Source organism: Euprymna scolopes, chromosome 29 (genome assembly GCF_053919585.1).
Source record: "Euprymna scolopes isolate OS-2025 chromosome 29, ASM5391958v1, whole genome shotgun sequence".
Lineage (NCBI taxonomy): Eukaryota > Metazoa > Mollusca > Cephalopoda > Sepiida > Sepiolidae > Euprymna > Euprymna scolopes.
Window position 1 is genome coordinate 88,659,169 of NC_136510.1, and position 15,742 is coordinate 88,674,910.

Here is a 15,742-nt window from a genome sequence, read left to right on the forward strand (position 1 = left end):
GACGTCCCTAATCATTGGTGTTATATTTTGAACACTGAGGCAATATTCCAATTCTACACTTGAGGATACCTACAATTAAGAAAACCATGACTTAATCGCTCTTGATGCATAATCATCTCAGCATTTTTACTAGCTGACCAAACTTTTCAAGAATCTACTTAGCGGATAATATCCCCATTATGTCTTAGACTACTGTCTGACGAATATGACTTCATCCACTGTTTGCCAGATATTATTGGATCTGTTTATATAAAATTATGCAACCATTTTGTTTTTTTATTACTTATATGCCTATATATATATATATATATATATATATATATATATGTTTTATTTCTATTCCTTTATCCGCTGTCATATTATATATTTTTCCTCATTATTGTATTCCTTTTTTGACACTTTGTATTTTTTTACCCCCCCCCCCCGCCTGCATTATCTTAAAACACCCCATGCATTGTTCTATTAGAGTTTCTTGTTTTTTTCCCCCCCTCATCCTTAATATTTCATATTTCGTTTATCTTCCTTTAGTTTTAAAGGTTGAGAAACTTCCAAGATTACACACACGCGTACATATATTTTTTTAGTTTCGTATCTGCAAACGTGTGTAATAGATTATAATTATTGATGTTATTTTCATAAATATGGATACATTAATTATAATTAATAAATTTACTAATTATTGAATAGAACATTTTTGGCAGAATATATCTAAAATAATCTGAACTTGTTACTACGAATAGATGAGTTGAGTGACTTTATTTCTTAAATTCAAAATGAAAACAAGGTATTTACAGCTTCTCTTCCAATTTTTGGATTTTAATCATGTAAAAACGCACTTTATTTCCTTTTGATGTATTGATTGTTGCTATTTCTTCTGATGAGTTAAGGGCAAAATAGATTCACTAATTGATACAATAATTAAGTGATTGATTTTGTGCTATGAAACAGATTGGTCCTGGATATGACCTTAAACTATATCCAGTGGTGAGACCCAAGATTGCGGGCTTTGGGGAGTGTGGAGCCACCCTTTAATTGCCATTGCTTCCAGGTCCACTCTGTTCGAACATGTTTATTTCCTCACAACCACATGTACGCACGCACATACGCACATGCATACACATCCTCATACACACACTCACAAGCATATATACGCATATGCACACACGCACATTGTGTGCATGTACCCGAGCTGTGACGTCACTTCCTTTTAAGTGAAATCCAGACATGCGCAGTCAGAACACTGACCCCCGTATAAAAGTCAGCAACAACGTTCAACTTCCTCTTTCTTCCCTTTTGCCTTGGTTCGTCAACCAGACAAGTTCGCGTCCACAGCTTGTGGCTTGAAGACACTTCCACGTGGATGACTGCTACCATGCACGCGCAGCTTTGCTGAAGCCAACACTCTTTTTTTCCTTTTCTACATGTGGGACTGCCATTTCTCTTCCCCCTACTTTATTCCTCTTTTTTTTTCACGCGCGTAGTCGTCAACGACTGAACTGAACACGTGTTCCACCTAAAGCATATATTTTCAACAGAAAATAAATGACATGTTTATTTTACTTAGCAATTGAGTTTCTTTCCTTCCTTCCATTCATTATTTTCTTTTTGTAGCGAGTTAGGATTACTATATCCTGGTCCGCAACAACTCTGATCCGGAGTGGTAGTAGCTGTAAGGTTTCCAACTATGGGTTAAATAGAAACTGACTTGAAAACAACAAATATTCTATTTAACATTTTCCTTTAAAATCTTTGGATTCGGCATTAAATAACCTGAAAAGGGTTGATATGCCGTAAAACAAAAACAACCAACCTACCAACAATCTCCTATGGCGACCAGCAGAAATATTTAATCGTCGCTCCCTTAGTTCCCCCCCCCTCCTGATGTGCTGTAAAACAAAAACAACCAACCAACCAACCATGAAACAGATACTGTCAAGAATTGTAAATGTTAACTGAATTAAAGGAATAAAATTGTAAGATGGTCAACATCATGAACTTTAGAATATAGACTTTTGTCATTCATTCACTATATATAGTTTTGGTTTTAAAACCGTTAAAGTTTAAATTTCATATTTCATATACTAACAGTGCTTAAAACAGTGAATTCATATATATATATATATATATATATATATATATTAGTGATGGGACGATTTCAATATTTATTTCCGATTCCGATTCTTTATAAATCTCTAAATATTCAACGATAAAGTTATTTTTTCCTGATTACCGTTAAAACACGTTAAATGTACATATATTTCCTCAAATGTAAAGACACTTGTGGGAATGATTTATAAGTTTTAGTGATAGTTTGAAATCAATGAATACGTATTTTATTATCAGCAGTGGAGAATTTGGTTTTAAACAATATCAAATGAATAAAGATAATTAAAAGAATCGTTTTCGGTATCGGAAAATATGCACACATTTTCTCAATTCCGCTACCCCAAAAATGTCTGATTTTTTCGATTCTGATTAATCGCCCCCCCCCCCCAACATTTATATATATAAAATTTATTTTTCATGTTTTAATTGGGACAAATGTTGTAATAGTTTGTATGCGCGTATAGTTTTGTTTTTTCATATAAGACGTATATATTAGCTTGGGGCAAAAATAATGCCGTTTTTTGACGTTCAACTTCACATCAAAAAACGGACATTGTTTTTGCAACAAACTTTTATTTATATATATATAATAGATTCGCTTATTGATATAATAATTAAGTGATTGATTTTTTGCTGAAAAACAGATACTGTCAATTGTAAATGTCAACTGAATTAAAGGAATGAATTATAAGATGGTCAACATCATGAACTTTGGAATATAGACTTTTGTCATTCATTCATTATGTAAGGGTTAAAAGAAAAAAATCCAACGCAAATCTCAAATTTATTTCAACCCAGTGTGGGCCTCAGCAGATGAGATGAGCTCATCAGATTGTAAAAAATTGATTTACAGCCATAGTAAACTATAAATTAAAGTCAGCAACAAACCTGACTAGCTCCTCTCGTCTGATGAGCCAAACATTGGGTTGCAATAAATTTATGGGATTTGGCTAAGTTTATGTTGGATTTTTTTTTTTTACCTTTATATATGCTCAGCTCTACACGTGTGTGATTTCCTACAGACATTAATCTGATCCTTTTGGAATTACATCCATATATATATATATATATATATATATATATATATATACGTATATATGTACAGTAAATCCATATATATATATATATATATATATATATATATCTCTTCGAAACATCTCCAAAACAGCTACATGGAAAGAAGCTGATGATCCTCGTTTTCTATTTACAAAATTTTAATTAAGGTTTTCTCTTTTCACCATTATGTAGTTAAATTCCATTTTAAAATTGAAGACTTTTGTGAAATCGGCTTATGCAAGTGCTAAGTCTATTTAACAATTTTAGTTAAGGCCTTTTTTTTTTCTTTTTCTTTTCCATATATAAATGAATTCTCTTTTATCATTATAAACATTTTAGAATTCGGATTATGTAGCTGCTTAGTCTGCAATAGGTTAAAATTAATTTTTTTTTTCCTTCCGGGAATCTAAACTGCATTCTTTATTTTTATTTTTGCATTTTTTTTTATTCCAAGCTTCTTTAGACTATATATATATAGATATATATATATATTACATACACATTATTATATGCGGATAAGAGAAGAGGAATGAGTTCTAAGATTGATTGGCTTCATTTCAATGTATGAACATGTATACTTACTTATGAACTCATAGGCAACATATTGACCCTTTGTTTTTGATTCGGCCTCAGGTAACCAAAATTCACTTGGATAGGTAAAGTTAGTGCCATCACCCAACCATTTGTAACGGCCATTTGTGTACATGACTCCACTTGTATACCAGGATTCCCTAAAATAGACAAAAAAATGGAGAAAAAAAAAAAAATAAAATGGAAAAAATTCTTAAAATGAATAGAAATGACACATTAAATTAAAAAAAAAAAAACAATAAAAAATAAAAAGTAAAGAAAATAAAAATTGCTAATCAAAATTTTTCCAACACATCCCATTACATCTTAGAGTACTCCTTTACAGAAAAGTAAAAATTTTGCAGTGAAACTGATACACAAAATGAATGGTGGCTTTCTCCAACCATGCAAAGAGATCACAAACAAAAATAATATCAAATAATCTGTATTGCAAAGGAGTTATGTTGGCAATTATACAAGAATTGTGGGCAACTTCTACACATTGTTAGTAATGTTACTCTTTTTTTTAATATATATATATTTTTTTATTAATACATGCCCTCCATCTGACTGCTTTTCTAATTCATTCATGAATGCCTAATCATACAAGCAAAAATAGTGAAACCTGTGGAAATTCAACATTTGCATCCTTCATCTGTTGTACATTGTTGCTGTGCTTAAAAATATTTCCATTCTATGGACGTCTGGTGTGAAAGTGGACCAAACAATATTATTCCACCTATGACACCACGTGGTTCCCCCCACCGACAAACTGCCAACCCCAAACATTGAGTGCTGTGGCTTTGTTCTCCATCTTTCATCATTCTTGTTCTGATTGGGTTGTCATCTTTTTTCCGACTGGCAACCTTCAATGGGACACATGAATCCACAAGTAGAAAAATAAAACAAAACAAGAAAAACACACACGCTGATGCTTCACATATGTAGATTGGACTCTGGGTGTGTGTTTCTGCATGATGAGTTTCACATCTACGTCCTGTCGAGGCTGGGTTCGTGTGATGCCCTCAGCTCATTTTGATCTCTCAAAACTTTTCCAATCTGTCCCAAGCTACGATCTGTCTACAAAGTGCAACTGCTCAAGCATCCAACTCAATTCTCAACTCTTATTGTCATAAAAAGTCTGACTCAAACTGTCGTCAGTTGATTGTAAGTTGACCTTTGTGGTCCGTGAATCGTTTCTATTGTTGTTAAAATCTCATTGTCTGTTGCATCACATGGCACTCCCTAGCGTCATAAAACTAAATATCTCTTATTGTTCAGTCCTTTTGTTATAATTATTTGTCACCCGAATTTAAATCTACCCTTATGTCTCTGTTTCTATTAAGATCGAATTTCTGTTGATTGTCTATTGATAAATCTTTTTCCTACTTTATTTTTTTTCCTACTTCCTTCCTTAATGGCCGGAGATCAACCATAGTATCAAACATCACCTTTATTCAAATTGAAACGTACTAGTTAATGTAACTCCGGAATATATCTGGTTATGGAAGCCCATTTCAACAACTTTGCACCTTGGGTTTATCTGCAGCACCCTCATAATTCACTTCCTTATTGTATCCTTTAGTTCTCACATTTCATGAACAATGTTTTTTGACAAAGGGAAAAAAATTGCAGTATTCTGGACCCGAATATATCTAACACTTATTGGTTTGTTTTTGACTTTGAAGTAGTACTTTTTTAAACTCCTTACATCAAGTGTGGAGCAATTTCCATCTCCAAAAAAATAGGTAGACTCCCTCTACTATGCTAGAAAATTACTCACACCAGAGAGTGTCTTATATTTTTACAAATTCACAATTTGCCCATGCACGTAGTACTGTTGCTACATCTGGACTAGTGAATCTATCACTAGTCTCTTGCTCTTAGAGTCCAAAAACAATCAAACCTAATAGATCTCACACAGCTACAAAGCTCCAACCGCAGTCCCATCACCACAATATGGCATCCTTATGTCTGTTTTACAAGTACTTTAATGGATTATCCTCTGATGAACTCCCACCACTTGTGCCCCCTTAATGTACATACAAGTCACAAGCAGCAAAATCCTACACCTTCACTATTAAGGTCTCTAGATTCTGGAAAGCCTTGAATAGTTTCTTCTTTGGCATTCCCTTTGTTTTTTGACTGTACTAATCTGCAAAGGTTTAAATGTAATGTGAACAACCATATCACTGTTCAACTCTCCACAGTTCCCTGCTAGACATGATCCCGAATAGTAACCCCTTTACATTCAGGTAGAAATATGTCTTGTTTGGAGAGAAAAAAAAAAAAATTGGTCAGCATATGAATGCAAACGAAAAATCTGAAAAAACTTTCCTTTAAAAAGGAAAGGAAAAACGGGGGGGGGGGGGGGGGGAAGGTAACTTACCGTTGCATATCTATCGAACCAAGTGTCCGTTTAATAAAATTATTTTCTGCTGGAGAGTTAATATTCACAAGAGAAGATCCATATATCTAGAAATAAAAAATTAGAAGAGACTTCATTAAACACAAAAAAATTCTTATAAAAAAATTATTTTTTTATGAAAGAACACATTCTTACATAAGAAAACACATTCTTGGATTACAAAAAAAAAAACAAAAAAAAAAAAAAAACACCATTCTTGGATTACAAAAGAAAAAAAAACACCATTCTTATATTAAAAAAACAAAAAACAAAACATTCTTGCATTAAAAAACAAAAACAAAAAAAAAACATTCTTGCATTAAAAAAGTATTCTGGCAAGAAAAAACAAGCATTCTGGCAAGAAAAAAAAAAGCTATTCTGGCAATTAAAAAAAGTATCTGGCAATTAAAAAAAAGTATCTGGCAATTAAAAAAAAGTATCTGGAAATTAAAAAAAGTATCTGGAAATTAAAAAAAGTATCTGGAAATTAAAAAAAGTATCTGGAAATTAAAAAAAGTATCTGGAAATTAAAAAAAGTATCTGGAAATTAAAAAAAGTATCTGGAAATTAAAAAAAGTATCTGGAAATTAAAAAAAGTATCTGGAAATTAAAAAAAGTATCTGGAAATTAAAAAGTATTCTGGTATTAAAATAAAAATTCTGGCATTAAAATAAAAATTCTGACATTAAAAGAAACACATACACACATATACACAAGGGTCGTTTCAAAAGTATAGCCTATCTTTTTTTAACTCAAAATGTTGGAGAGCTATGAAGACAGGAGTGGTGTGATTAAAACAAACGTCCGTTTATGCTTCTGAATTTATTTTTTTTTTACATAGTCACCACCATTTTCAATGCACTTTTGCTAGGAATTCAATGATGCATTTCTACTTTCAACACATGTCCATGACAGGGGTTGCTTCCTTAGAGTCTCACACCATCAATATCTGCAACAGAAAGATGAAACTTTCAGGTCATGAATGCATAAATTCAGTCATCATAATAATGCAATTTGCAATCCCCTCTTATCCATTTGAGCAGAATAAAAAAATGGGGGGGGGGCATTACTTTTGGAATGCCTCTTGTCTATAATAAATATACTTTGCTCCTGTCACATAATTTTGTCACACAGGTAATAGTGTCACACAACTGAAAAAAATGTGCCAGACAAAAACATTTCCAGTTCATCCTTCAAAGTGCGTTGTTATTTCCTTGAGTTCCCAGAAGCATACCATCTCAAACGATAGAATGCATTGTCTATAAGTGATGTCTTGATAGCAGAAACAACACAAAGTATGTAACAGTTACTTTTGCGCATGCAATTTTTCCTGTTGTAATTGGGACAATAATGGGTAACCATTGCTACAACTGACATATTTTATAGCAAATAATATTTTATATATATATATATATATATATATATATATATATATATGAGTTCATCAGAAACGAATATAAAATCGTAAAATTACTGACATAATTTTACGATTTTATATGAATACTCGTACAAAAACTTGTAAAGTGTATCTATGCGATCAACATTGACCAAGTGTTTGGAAGTAAAAAAAAAAAAGGAGTATAACAAAAGAATAGGAAATAGGGTTGGTGAAATGATAGATAGGAAGTTGTCCGCTGAGGTAAACAAAGAAGGTTGACATGGGATTGTTGGCCAGTTATTTTACATAAGATTCACCACTTATCAAGGCCCAGAGACCACTCAAGGATAAGGGTTAATGAGTGTACAATAGTCAATGGGATAATATTGTAGTAATCGTTGGTAGTGAAAATTTAGTAAAGTGGATTACTTTAGGGGACGGTTCAACAAAAATGTCCAGATGTGGCAGCAGTACTCAATCCTTGGATGTACCTCGCTTTTATATAGGTAGAGAATTGCATCAGGAGTGAGATATCTACTGGAGCGGTAGAAGGATCCCACCATTTTTCCAGCAACCTTGGCAACAGATTTGATGTACATGTTCCATTTCAGATCAGGAGTAAAGATCAAGCCCAGAAGCTTATCAAAGCATGAAGCTACTCCAAGATGAGAGCTATCCATTTTAATTGAATCCAGATGGGGATCAGAGCGTTGATGATGTAAAGATAGAAGCTTGGTTTTAGATGCATTAAAATTAACCAGTCATCTCTTTCCCCATTGTATCACGTGCTCAAGATCAGAGGAGAGAGAATCAGAGACAACTTGGTCATTTACGGCCTTTCAAATGTTGCCATGTATGGTAGTGTCGTCAGCATAAATGTCTACGAATGATCTTAGGATGTGATTTGGAAAATCATTGATGTAGATCAGGAAGAGAGTTAGGCCCAGGAAGAACCCCTGAGGGACTCCATCTTTTCTGTTCTTTTTCTACTTTGCGACTAAAAACTACAATGTGTTGGTCACCAGATAATGTTACAAATGTAAATATACATATAGAGTTAGGTGGCTATGATTTTATGATAGTAGGAAGCGTTTTGCAACATTTTTGTGACAATATCCAGTTGGCAACAGTTGGGAGCGTTTTGCAATCGTCAACGGCAATTGAACACTTGATGATAGTTGTATTTGAACACTTGATGATAGTTGTATTTGAACACTTGATGATAGTTGTATTTGAACACTTGATGATAGTTGTATTTGAACACTTGATGATAGTTGTATTTGAACACTTGATAATAGTTGTATTTGGGACACAGTTGAACACAGATCGTAGCTCAGAGCAGCTATATAATGAATTGATCAACCAACTGACGAACACAATCTCAACAGAACGTACATGTGGACCTTAGTGCTTAGAAGAGGGTAGTTGCACTCTGATGCCATTACACATGCATTCAGAGTCTAACCAACATTTACAAAAATGTGTCGGAGTCAGCGTTATCTTGTGTTTTCATTCAGAATTATATTTATTTTTATACTTGTGGACCTGTGCACGCCTCACTTTGCAGATGTAAAAAGATGACATGGCCAGAACCATAGAACAATGTTGGGGGGAGGGGGAAGGAAGAGTTTTTAAGGGGGGGGGGTTGACACGTAGTGTCACATCTACCCACTCCATAGTTTTTATGGAGGGTGTACACTTGTTTGCTAGAGAATACATTAGTACAAAAAAAAATATTTTGATGTTTTTGTTAACATGGCTTATTTAAAAGACTTACCCCACATTGAATACTGGCATTGTCTCGGGTTGCATATGGATAAAATATCAATTTGTAGCAATGTGATGACCAGGAAATCCAGTCAGATGGACAATCTTAAAAATAAAAATAAAAGTTAAGCAGGAAGTATAATTGATAAAGTAATTCTAGCAAAGACCAATTAAATTGGTTCAGTTTTGTTTTACGGCACATGAACTTTTATTTTGCTTTTGCTTTACGGCATAACAACCCTCATTTTAGTTTTGTTTTATAATATATCAACCCTTATGAAGTAATATTAGAAAAAAACGTTTTTGTTTGTAAAAAGCGGTTTTGGAAGATTTTGCACCATCTGTAAAAGCCTAGTAATCACTCATGTAATCTGGCACTATGGATATTTATGCTCTTGTGGACTAAATTCTGAATAAAGTGAAAGCGCCTAACAGGTTAAGATGGGATGAAGCTCAAGAAACTTGCCACATGCAGCAGGGTTGCAGAATCAGAGTTGGACATTTTGGAAGGAGTTGAAGTTTGATTCTTAAGGATGCGGAGAGTCAAAGTTGAACTTTTTAACCTCTGAAGAATCAACAGTGGATAAATTGGAAATCTTTAAAATAAGGAGTTGGAGTCAGACATCTAAGAATTCTAAGAGTCAAAATTAACCCAAATGCATTGAAGGAGATCATATTTATAAACCAAGTATTTTGATTTCTCAAAATAATACTATATATATATATATATATATATATATATATATATGAACAAATGATTAATAAAACATGTTAAAAAACATCTTGAAAAAGAGTTAAAAACATATTTAATTTTAAAAAGGAAGCACAAGATAAGTGGATAGTCCTTAATCCGGAGTTTTGAAGAAATACTCTTCTTTCTCATCAGAGGGCAGGAATTAGCAAAATGCGGGATCGGATTTTGCATGTAAAAGTATTTAATGAAACCACAAGTCACAGATCTTACTTGGTTAAAAAAAGGGTGAGGTAAGGGGGAAAGGAGGCAAAAGAAAAAATGATAAAAAGATTTCACATGAATGGATAGTCCGGTGAAGGGTAAAAATGCAAATTCCTCTGTTTTTAGTAGAAACATTTCTAATTTCGAACCATATCAATTCCATCTTCAAAGAGTGAAAGAATTCTATAGCCTGTTTTTGTTACTTGCAAGTAAAATCCTTGTGTGATGTCCAAGATCTATGACTTACTTGTAGTTTCATTAAATACTTTGCAAGCAAAATCCGATTCTGCATTTTGCTAATTCCTGCCCTCTAATGAGAAGGAAAATATTTCTTTCGAAACTCCACAGATTAAGGACAATCCACTTAATTTGGGTTTCCTTTTTGAAAATTAAATGTGTTTAACTCTTCTTAAAGTGTTTTTAACATGTTTTATTTATTATTTGTTCTTATATATATATATATATATATATATATAACTCGTCTAGCTAAAACTACTATCAATAATTTCCCCCACTCTTTATCTGTGCCTAAACCTAAACGTAGATTCCATGAACAAAGCTTCTTTCTTAGAACTGCACGCCTGTGGAACTCTTCCGTTTGCCTGCTTTCCAGCTGACTACAATATGGTTGTCTTCAAGTCCAACGTAAACAAGTTCTTGATGAACCGTCTTCCCAAGTAATCCAATTTACAAACTTCCCACTGCTTATGTTTACTACGCTATAATAAAAATAACTAATGTATACCCATTAACCTTTATCCTCGAGTTGCCTCCGGACCTTGATAAGTAGTGATTCTTGTGTAAAAAAAAAAAAAATTTCTCCTAGGAGATGAAGTAACATGGAGAAGAGGACTTCAAGGCAGGAAAGGGTAAACTTAGCAGCTCCTCCCCAGATGTAGCAACAATAATCCATCTTCTCAATATTCACCTGAAAAGGATGGATATGCTGCCATAAAACAAAGTCTAAGACCAAATCATCTAAGAAAAAATAAATAAATAGATAAATAAAAAAAACAAAAAAATAAATAAAAATCTGATAACATTTATTGTGTTAGGGTTATTGTTATCTTCTGACCTGTACTTCATAGCATACTGGAGTGGGTTAGGCAGGAAAGGGGGTAATGCAGGGGATGGGAAAGTTATATCATACACTTGACAGCTACCTGCAGCCATCACTCGCATACCTACCAAGAACTAAAAACAGTATTATCTTAAGCATATAATTCCCCCTCCCCCAAAAATAAACAAAACATTGTTCTCATTAACTTGCCTCCCAACGAGGGCACTCTAGATAGAAACAAAAATAAAAAAGGACATTAAAAAAAAAAAAAAAAAAAAAAAAAAAACGATCTGTCGCCTCTCTTTGTACAAACACAAAAAAATGATACTACACTTTGGTCCTAGTCATAAGGTAGGCATAATGAACAATAGTGTCAATTAAAAAAACAAAAAAAACACCAAGATGAAAAAAAAAACTACCACCATTTTATATCACACACACACACACACAAAAAAAGAAGGAATTCCAATGCATACTAAAGAGGGTTTTTTTTTTTTTTAATCTTAAGATAAATAAAATAAAAATCTTATCGGTGAAATTCTTAAACCGTTTTTAGTTTTGTTTGTTTTACGACATATTAACCTAAATTCAAACAAGTTGTAGGATAGATTCATACACACTGGATAATTATTTTTTGGTTTTGTTGAGATATTTTTCTGGACTGCTTTATCGTCACTGGGTAGGTTTCGTAAACCACAAGAAGGTATTAAAACGCTTAACCAATGAAATCGCAGCAACCATCGGCAAACAATATCATAATATTTTTTAGCTATTTAATAAATCGCTTGATTGCCTGCTCTAGGCAAGAATCCACCACAATGCACTGGGAAGGAGCTTACATGCGTCCCTGCAGTGATTTAGTTCACAATACAAAAATTAGGAAAAATTATTGAGTAGAATTTTAATTAAAAATACCAATTTCTTTTTTAATATTTTGCTGATCTACAATTGATAGCAGAAATCACATAAAACAGGAGGAGTCACTTTCTCCAGTGTTTTCTTTTGTACTTCCACATGAACTGAATCTTGATACGTTAACTGTTTTACATCTAATTCCAAACTGTCATTAATTACTTCAATATGGCTATACCATCGAAGTCTTTTGTTCAATACCACATTTCCCTATACTTTCCAAGTTTAATGTGCTCAGGAGTTATTTAATGGGAAATACTTTAACTTGTTCCCATCATTTAATTCTACATTTTCATTTTAGTGAAATTTAAAAAAAAAAAAAAAAAAAAAAAAAGATAAGGGGGGGGGGGAGGTCTCTTCACTCACATTCAGAAGTCCTACTACTGTCATTTAATACAAACTACATTTTATCCAAGAGATTTTTTCTATGTATCAGTTTTCTGTTAGAAGAGTTTTGATTGGCTAATCAACATAAGATTTCACCAATCATAGTGCTTACTTCAAATTTAAAAATTAGCAAAAAGAAAAGTGAAAAAAAAAAAATATCTGGAGATAAGTTGTATTTATTCATTTCCATTGCGTAGAAGCCTTTAAACTGTCATTAAGAAAATAATCGACGTTTTGAAAAAGAAAAAAAAAAAAATAGAAATTAGAAAATTCTTTTTAACATAATTGGATAACGCTACTGTTCTTATCTTGAGTGTAATTTTCAAGTTTTCATAGATGTAACCTTTGACCTTCTTCAGGTGCATCTAGCCAAACATGAGAATCTGCACAGAATTTCGAATGGAACCCATAGAGATGACATGACATGGAATCCATAGAGATGACATGACAGGGTAGAAGTCCTGAGTAATTCACAACTGTAATTTTTGACTGTAGACTGCGCTGAGGATTGGAACCGCAACTTTATTATGCCACGGGTCTTTGCGCTCCGCAAGGGTCTGTGACATAGTGAATAAGGTATTTGGTAAAATTCAATTGGAATTTACACTCTTCTAGTGGTTGAATGTTTTATCCTCAGTGCAGGTAATACTCAAACTACAATTGTGAATTACTACTTAGGACTTCTACCTATGGTTAACAGAATGAGAACATGTTACTCCTGTGGATTATGTAAAGGATTGTTCAAAATTCTGTGCAGATTCCCTAGTTCGACAGAATGATTCCAAGAGTTCAACATTAGAACTGAAGAAATGGTCAGTGGTTAAATCGATTGAAACGTGCAAATGGCAGATGAGAATAGTATTTCACAACATCTGAATACAAATTAGTAATCCTCCTCTCAAAAATTTAGAAACATGCCTTAGTTTTAAATTTATATTTGTTATAATGTACTCCATTAACATAAAGATTCCCAGAGTTTGGCAGAAAGATTCTTTAGTCTGCAGAATCCAAATAATACAAGAAATCCATCTCCATCTCTAAAATTCAGAAACAAAGTTATTGTTAGTTTGTAATAATTACTTACATGTGTTGGTGTTTTTGGTTTTTAATTACTTACCAGCGTTCGTCTGTGTAGCAAAAATAGCCAATAATAAAAACAAGGTCTTCATCATGAATCCTGAAAAAAAACATAAAAAACAAAAAAATTTAAAGAAACAAATAAAAATATCAAGATTCGTTATCTTTTTGGTTATAGTCAAGATTGAGAGCTCTTTTTGACTTCCGGATTCTGTTCTGAAATACAGAACAAGGTGAACAAATAAGATTGATTGGTGATTATCTTTCGTTCATATAGAGGGGGACTCTCACATTATATGATATAATGTGAAAGTCCACCTCTTCTTCTCTTCCCCATGTTAAGAATGGCTTTTTAGTCTGTGTGGCCATGTCTAATCATCCAGTATCCAAGTGTGGTATCATTTATCCAAACCAACCAATCTTTGGCCAGGTATCCCATAAATCATCACACTGTATGTGCTCGATAGACAGGCTTTTCCTTTAATTGACTGTGGTAGCAACACTCAGCTACTTAGTAACAGTAAATATGACATATTAAGCCCCCATGTTTTATAGCAGAAACCAGGAAAGGTGACAGTGGTTGAGTGGTTAACAACAGTCTGGATGTTTCAAGTTCGAATTCAGTTTGTTCCACAAAAATCACTTTCACTTAGGATGTTGGCAACCTCCTTGTGGTCCCTCCTGTAAGTACCCAATGTCTTTCTAGAAAGAATTCTGACTACAAAAATATCGGAAAAACCAATGCCAACAATAGAATCTTTGGATTTGTACGATGATGATGATGATGATGATGATGATCAGAAACTGGAAGTCAAAGAGAGCAAATAATCTTGAACTTTTTTTTTCTTAATTAAAAGCAATACACAACAGAAAGTATTAGGTTGGTGCAAAAATAATCCTATTTTTTGACAGATATATATCTGATAAAAAACATTTTTGCATTGACCTAATAAAATGCAAGTTATCTTCCCTTGTGGTACTTAAAGAATGTAAGCAGCTTGTTGAATTTTGGATTGGATGAAAGTAATGCAAAGCATGACTCATACAAGCAACGGCGCCTCTGTCTATCATATCGAGTGACAGAATCAAGAAAGGAAAGGGAAAAGAAAAACTTTTCTATAGCTGGTTTATTAATATACATATGGTATTAATTTGCATATGAGGACAATGACTGCTGTGAAAAAGAAAATGAAGAGGAGAGCACAGCGCAGTCTCTCTTTTTTTGGGGGGGGAGACAGCTCAGAAAGAGACAGTAGGAACGGTTGGTGAAGATTAAAGTTGAAGCCAGGAGTTTGCAAGGAGTTTGGCCGTATATTTATTATTATTATTATATTTCAGTTTGATTCAATCTATTAAAAAACGTAAGCAATAAATTAATCTTATCAGTGTTGGTCTGCAATCACAGATCGGATCAAAATGAATGTTTGCTTACATTATTTTGGCATCAACTTGGTTATAGGAGCTGTCACAGTGGCACTCATTTTCTTCCATCATCTTAATAGGTGCCCTTTTCAAGTTATTTTTCTCTAAAAGTTGCTGTCTATTCTATTCTTTCAATAATCAGAAGAAAACTTTGGGTTTGTACGTTTGCTCCCAAATATTAATAAGCGTACATGATTTAATGGAACTAGAACACAGAACGTCAAACGATCCACACGTCTATGTAACATGAATGACTAACTAAATATATTTCTCCATAAGTTTGGAGTCAGCTGAAAAGGAATTTGTCTCCAAGTCAGATTTAAAGCACGAGTTGTCTCCCCTTGCAATCATGACTACTTGAAAAATGTAAACAAATATTAATCACCATTTTTGTTATATTTTCAATTGGAAGGAGAGGAGTAATGAGTTTACTTTTAGTATTTGCATAAAAGCGCAATTTTTGTGAAATTGGAGGACATTTTGTTTAAGCTTCAAACGCCGACCACTTGTGGACCCAAGAATTCAACCAAGTTCGTATTTATGGTTGTTGCCCAGGTCTTAAGCTGTCCACTGATATGCTTGCACCACCCAGGTAGAAAAGCTGGGAGGATTATAGTAGAAATTAATTTTTCTTCTGGACAATAG

The 15,742-nt window shown here is 33.2% G+C and overlaps 1 protein-coding gene across 1 annotated transcript in view; it reads right to left on the reverse strand.

The window, feature by feature from the left end:
- The window catches only part of LOC145252781 (contactin-like), a 139,184-nt gene that overhangs the window by 72,854 nt on the left and 50,588 nt on the right, over nucleotides 1–15,742 (reverse strand). Inside the window, exons 2-5 of the mRNA XM_080112714.1 lie at nucleotides 13,716–13,775; nucleotides 9,295–9,389; nucleotides 6,122–6,207; nucleotides 3,745–3,893 (exon numbers count right to left, since the gene is read on the reverse strand). Coding sequence (XP_079968840.1) covers nucleotides 3,745–3,893; nucleotides 6,122–6,207; nucleotides 9,295–9,389; nucleotides 13,716–13,770 — 385 coding nt within the window. The 5' untranslated portion in view covers nucleotides 13,771–13,775. The remainder of the gene's footprint in view (nucleotides 1–3,744; nucleotides 3,894–6,121; nucleotides 6,208–9,294; nucleotides 9,390–13,715; nucleotides 13,776–15,742) is intronic.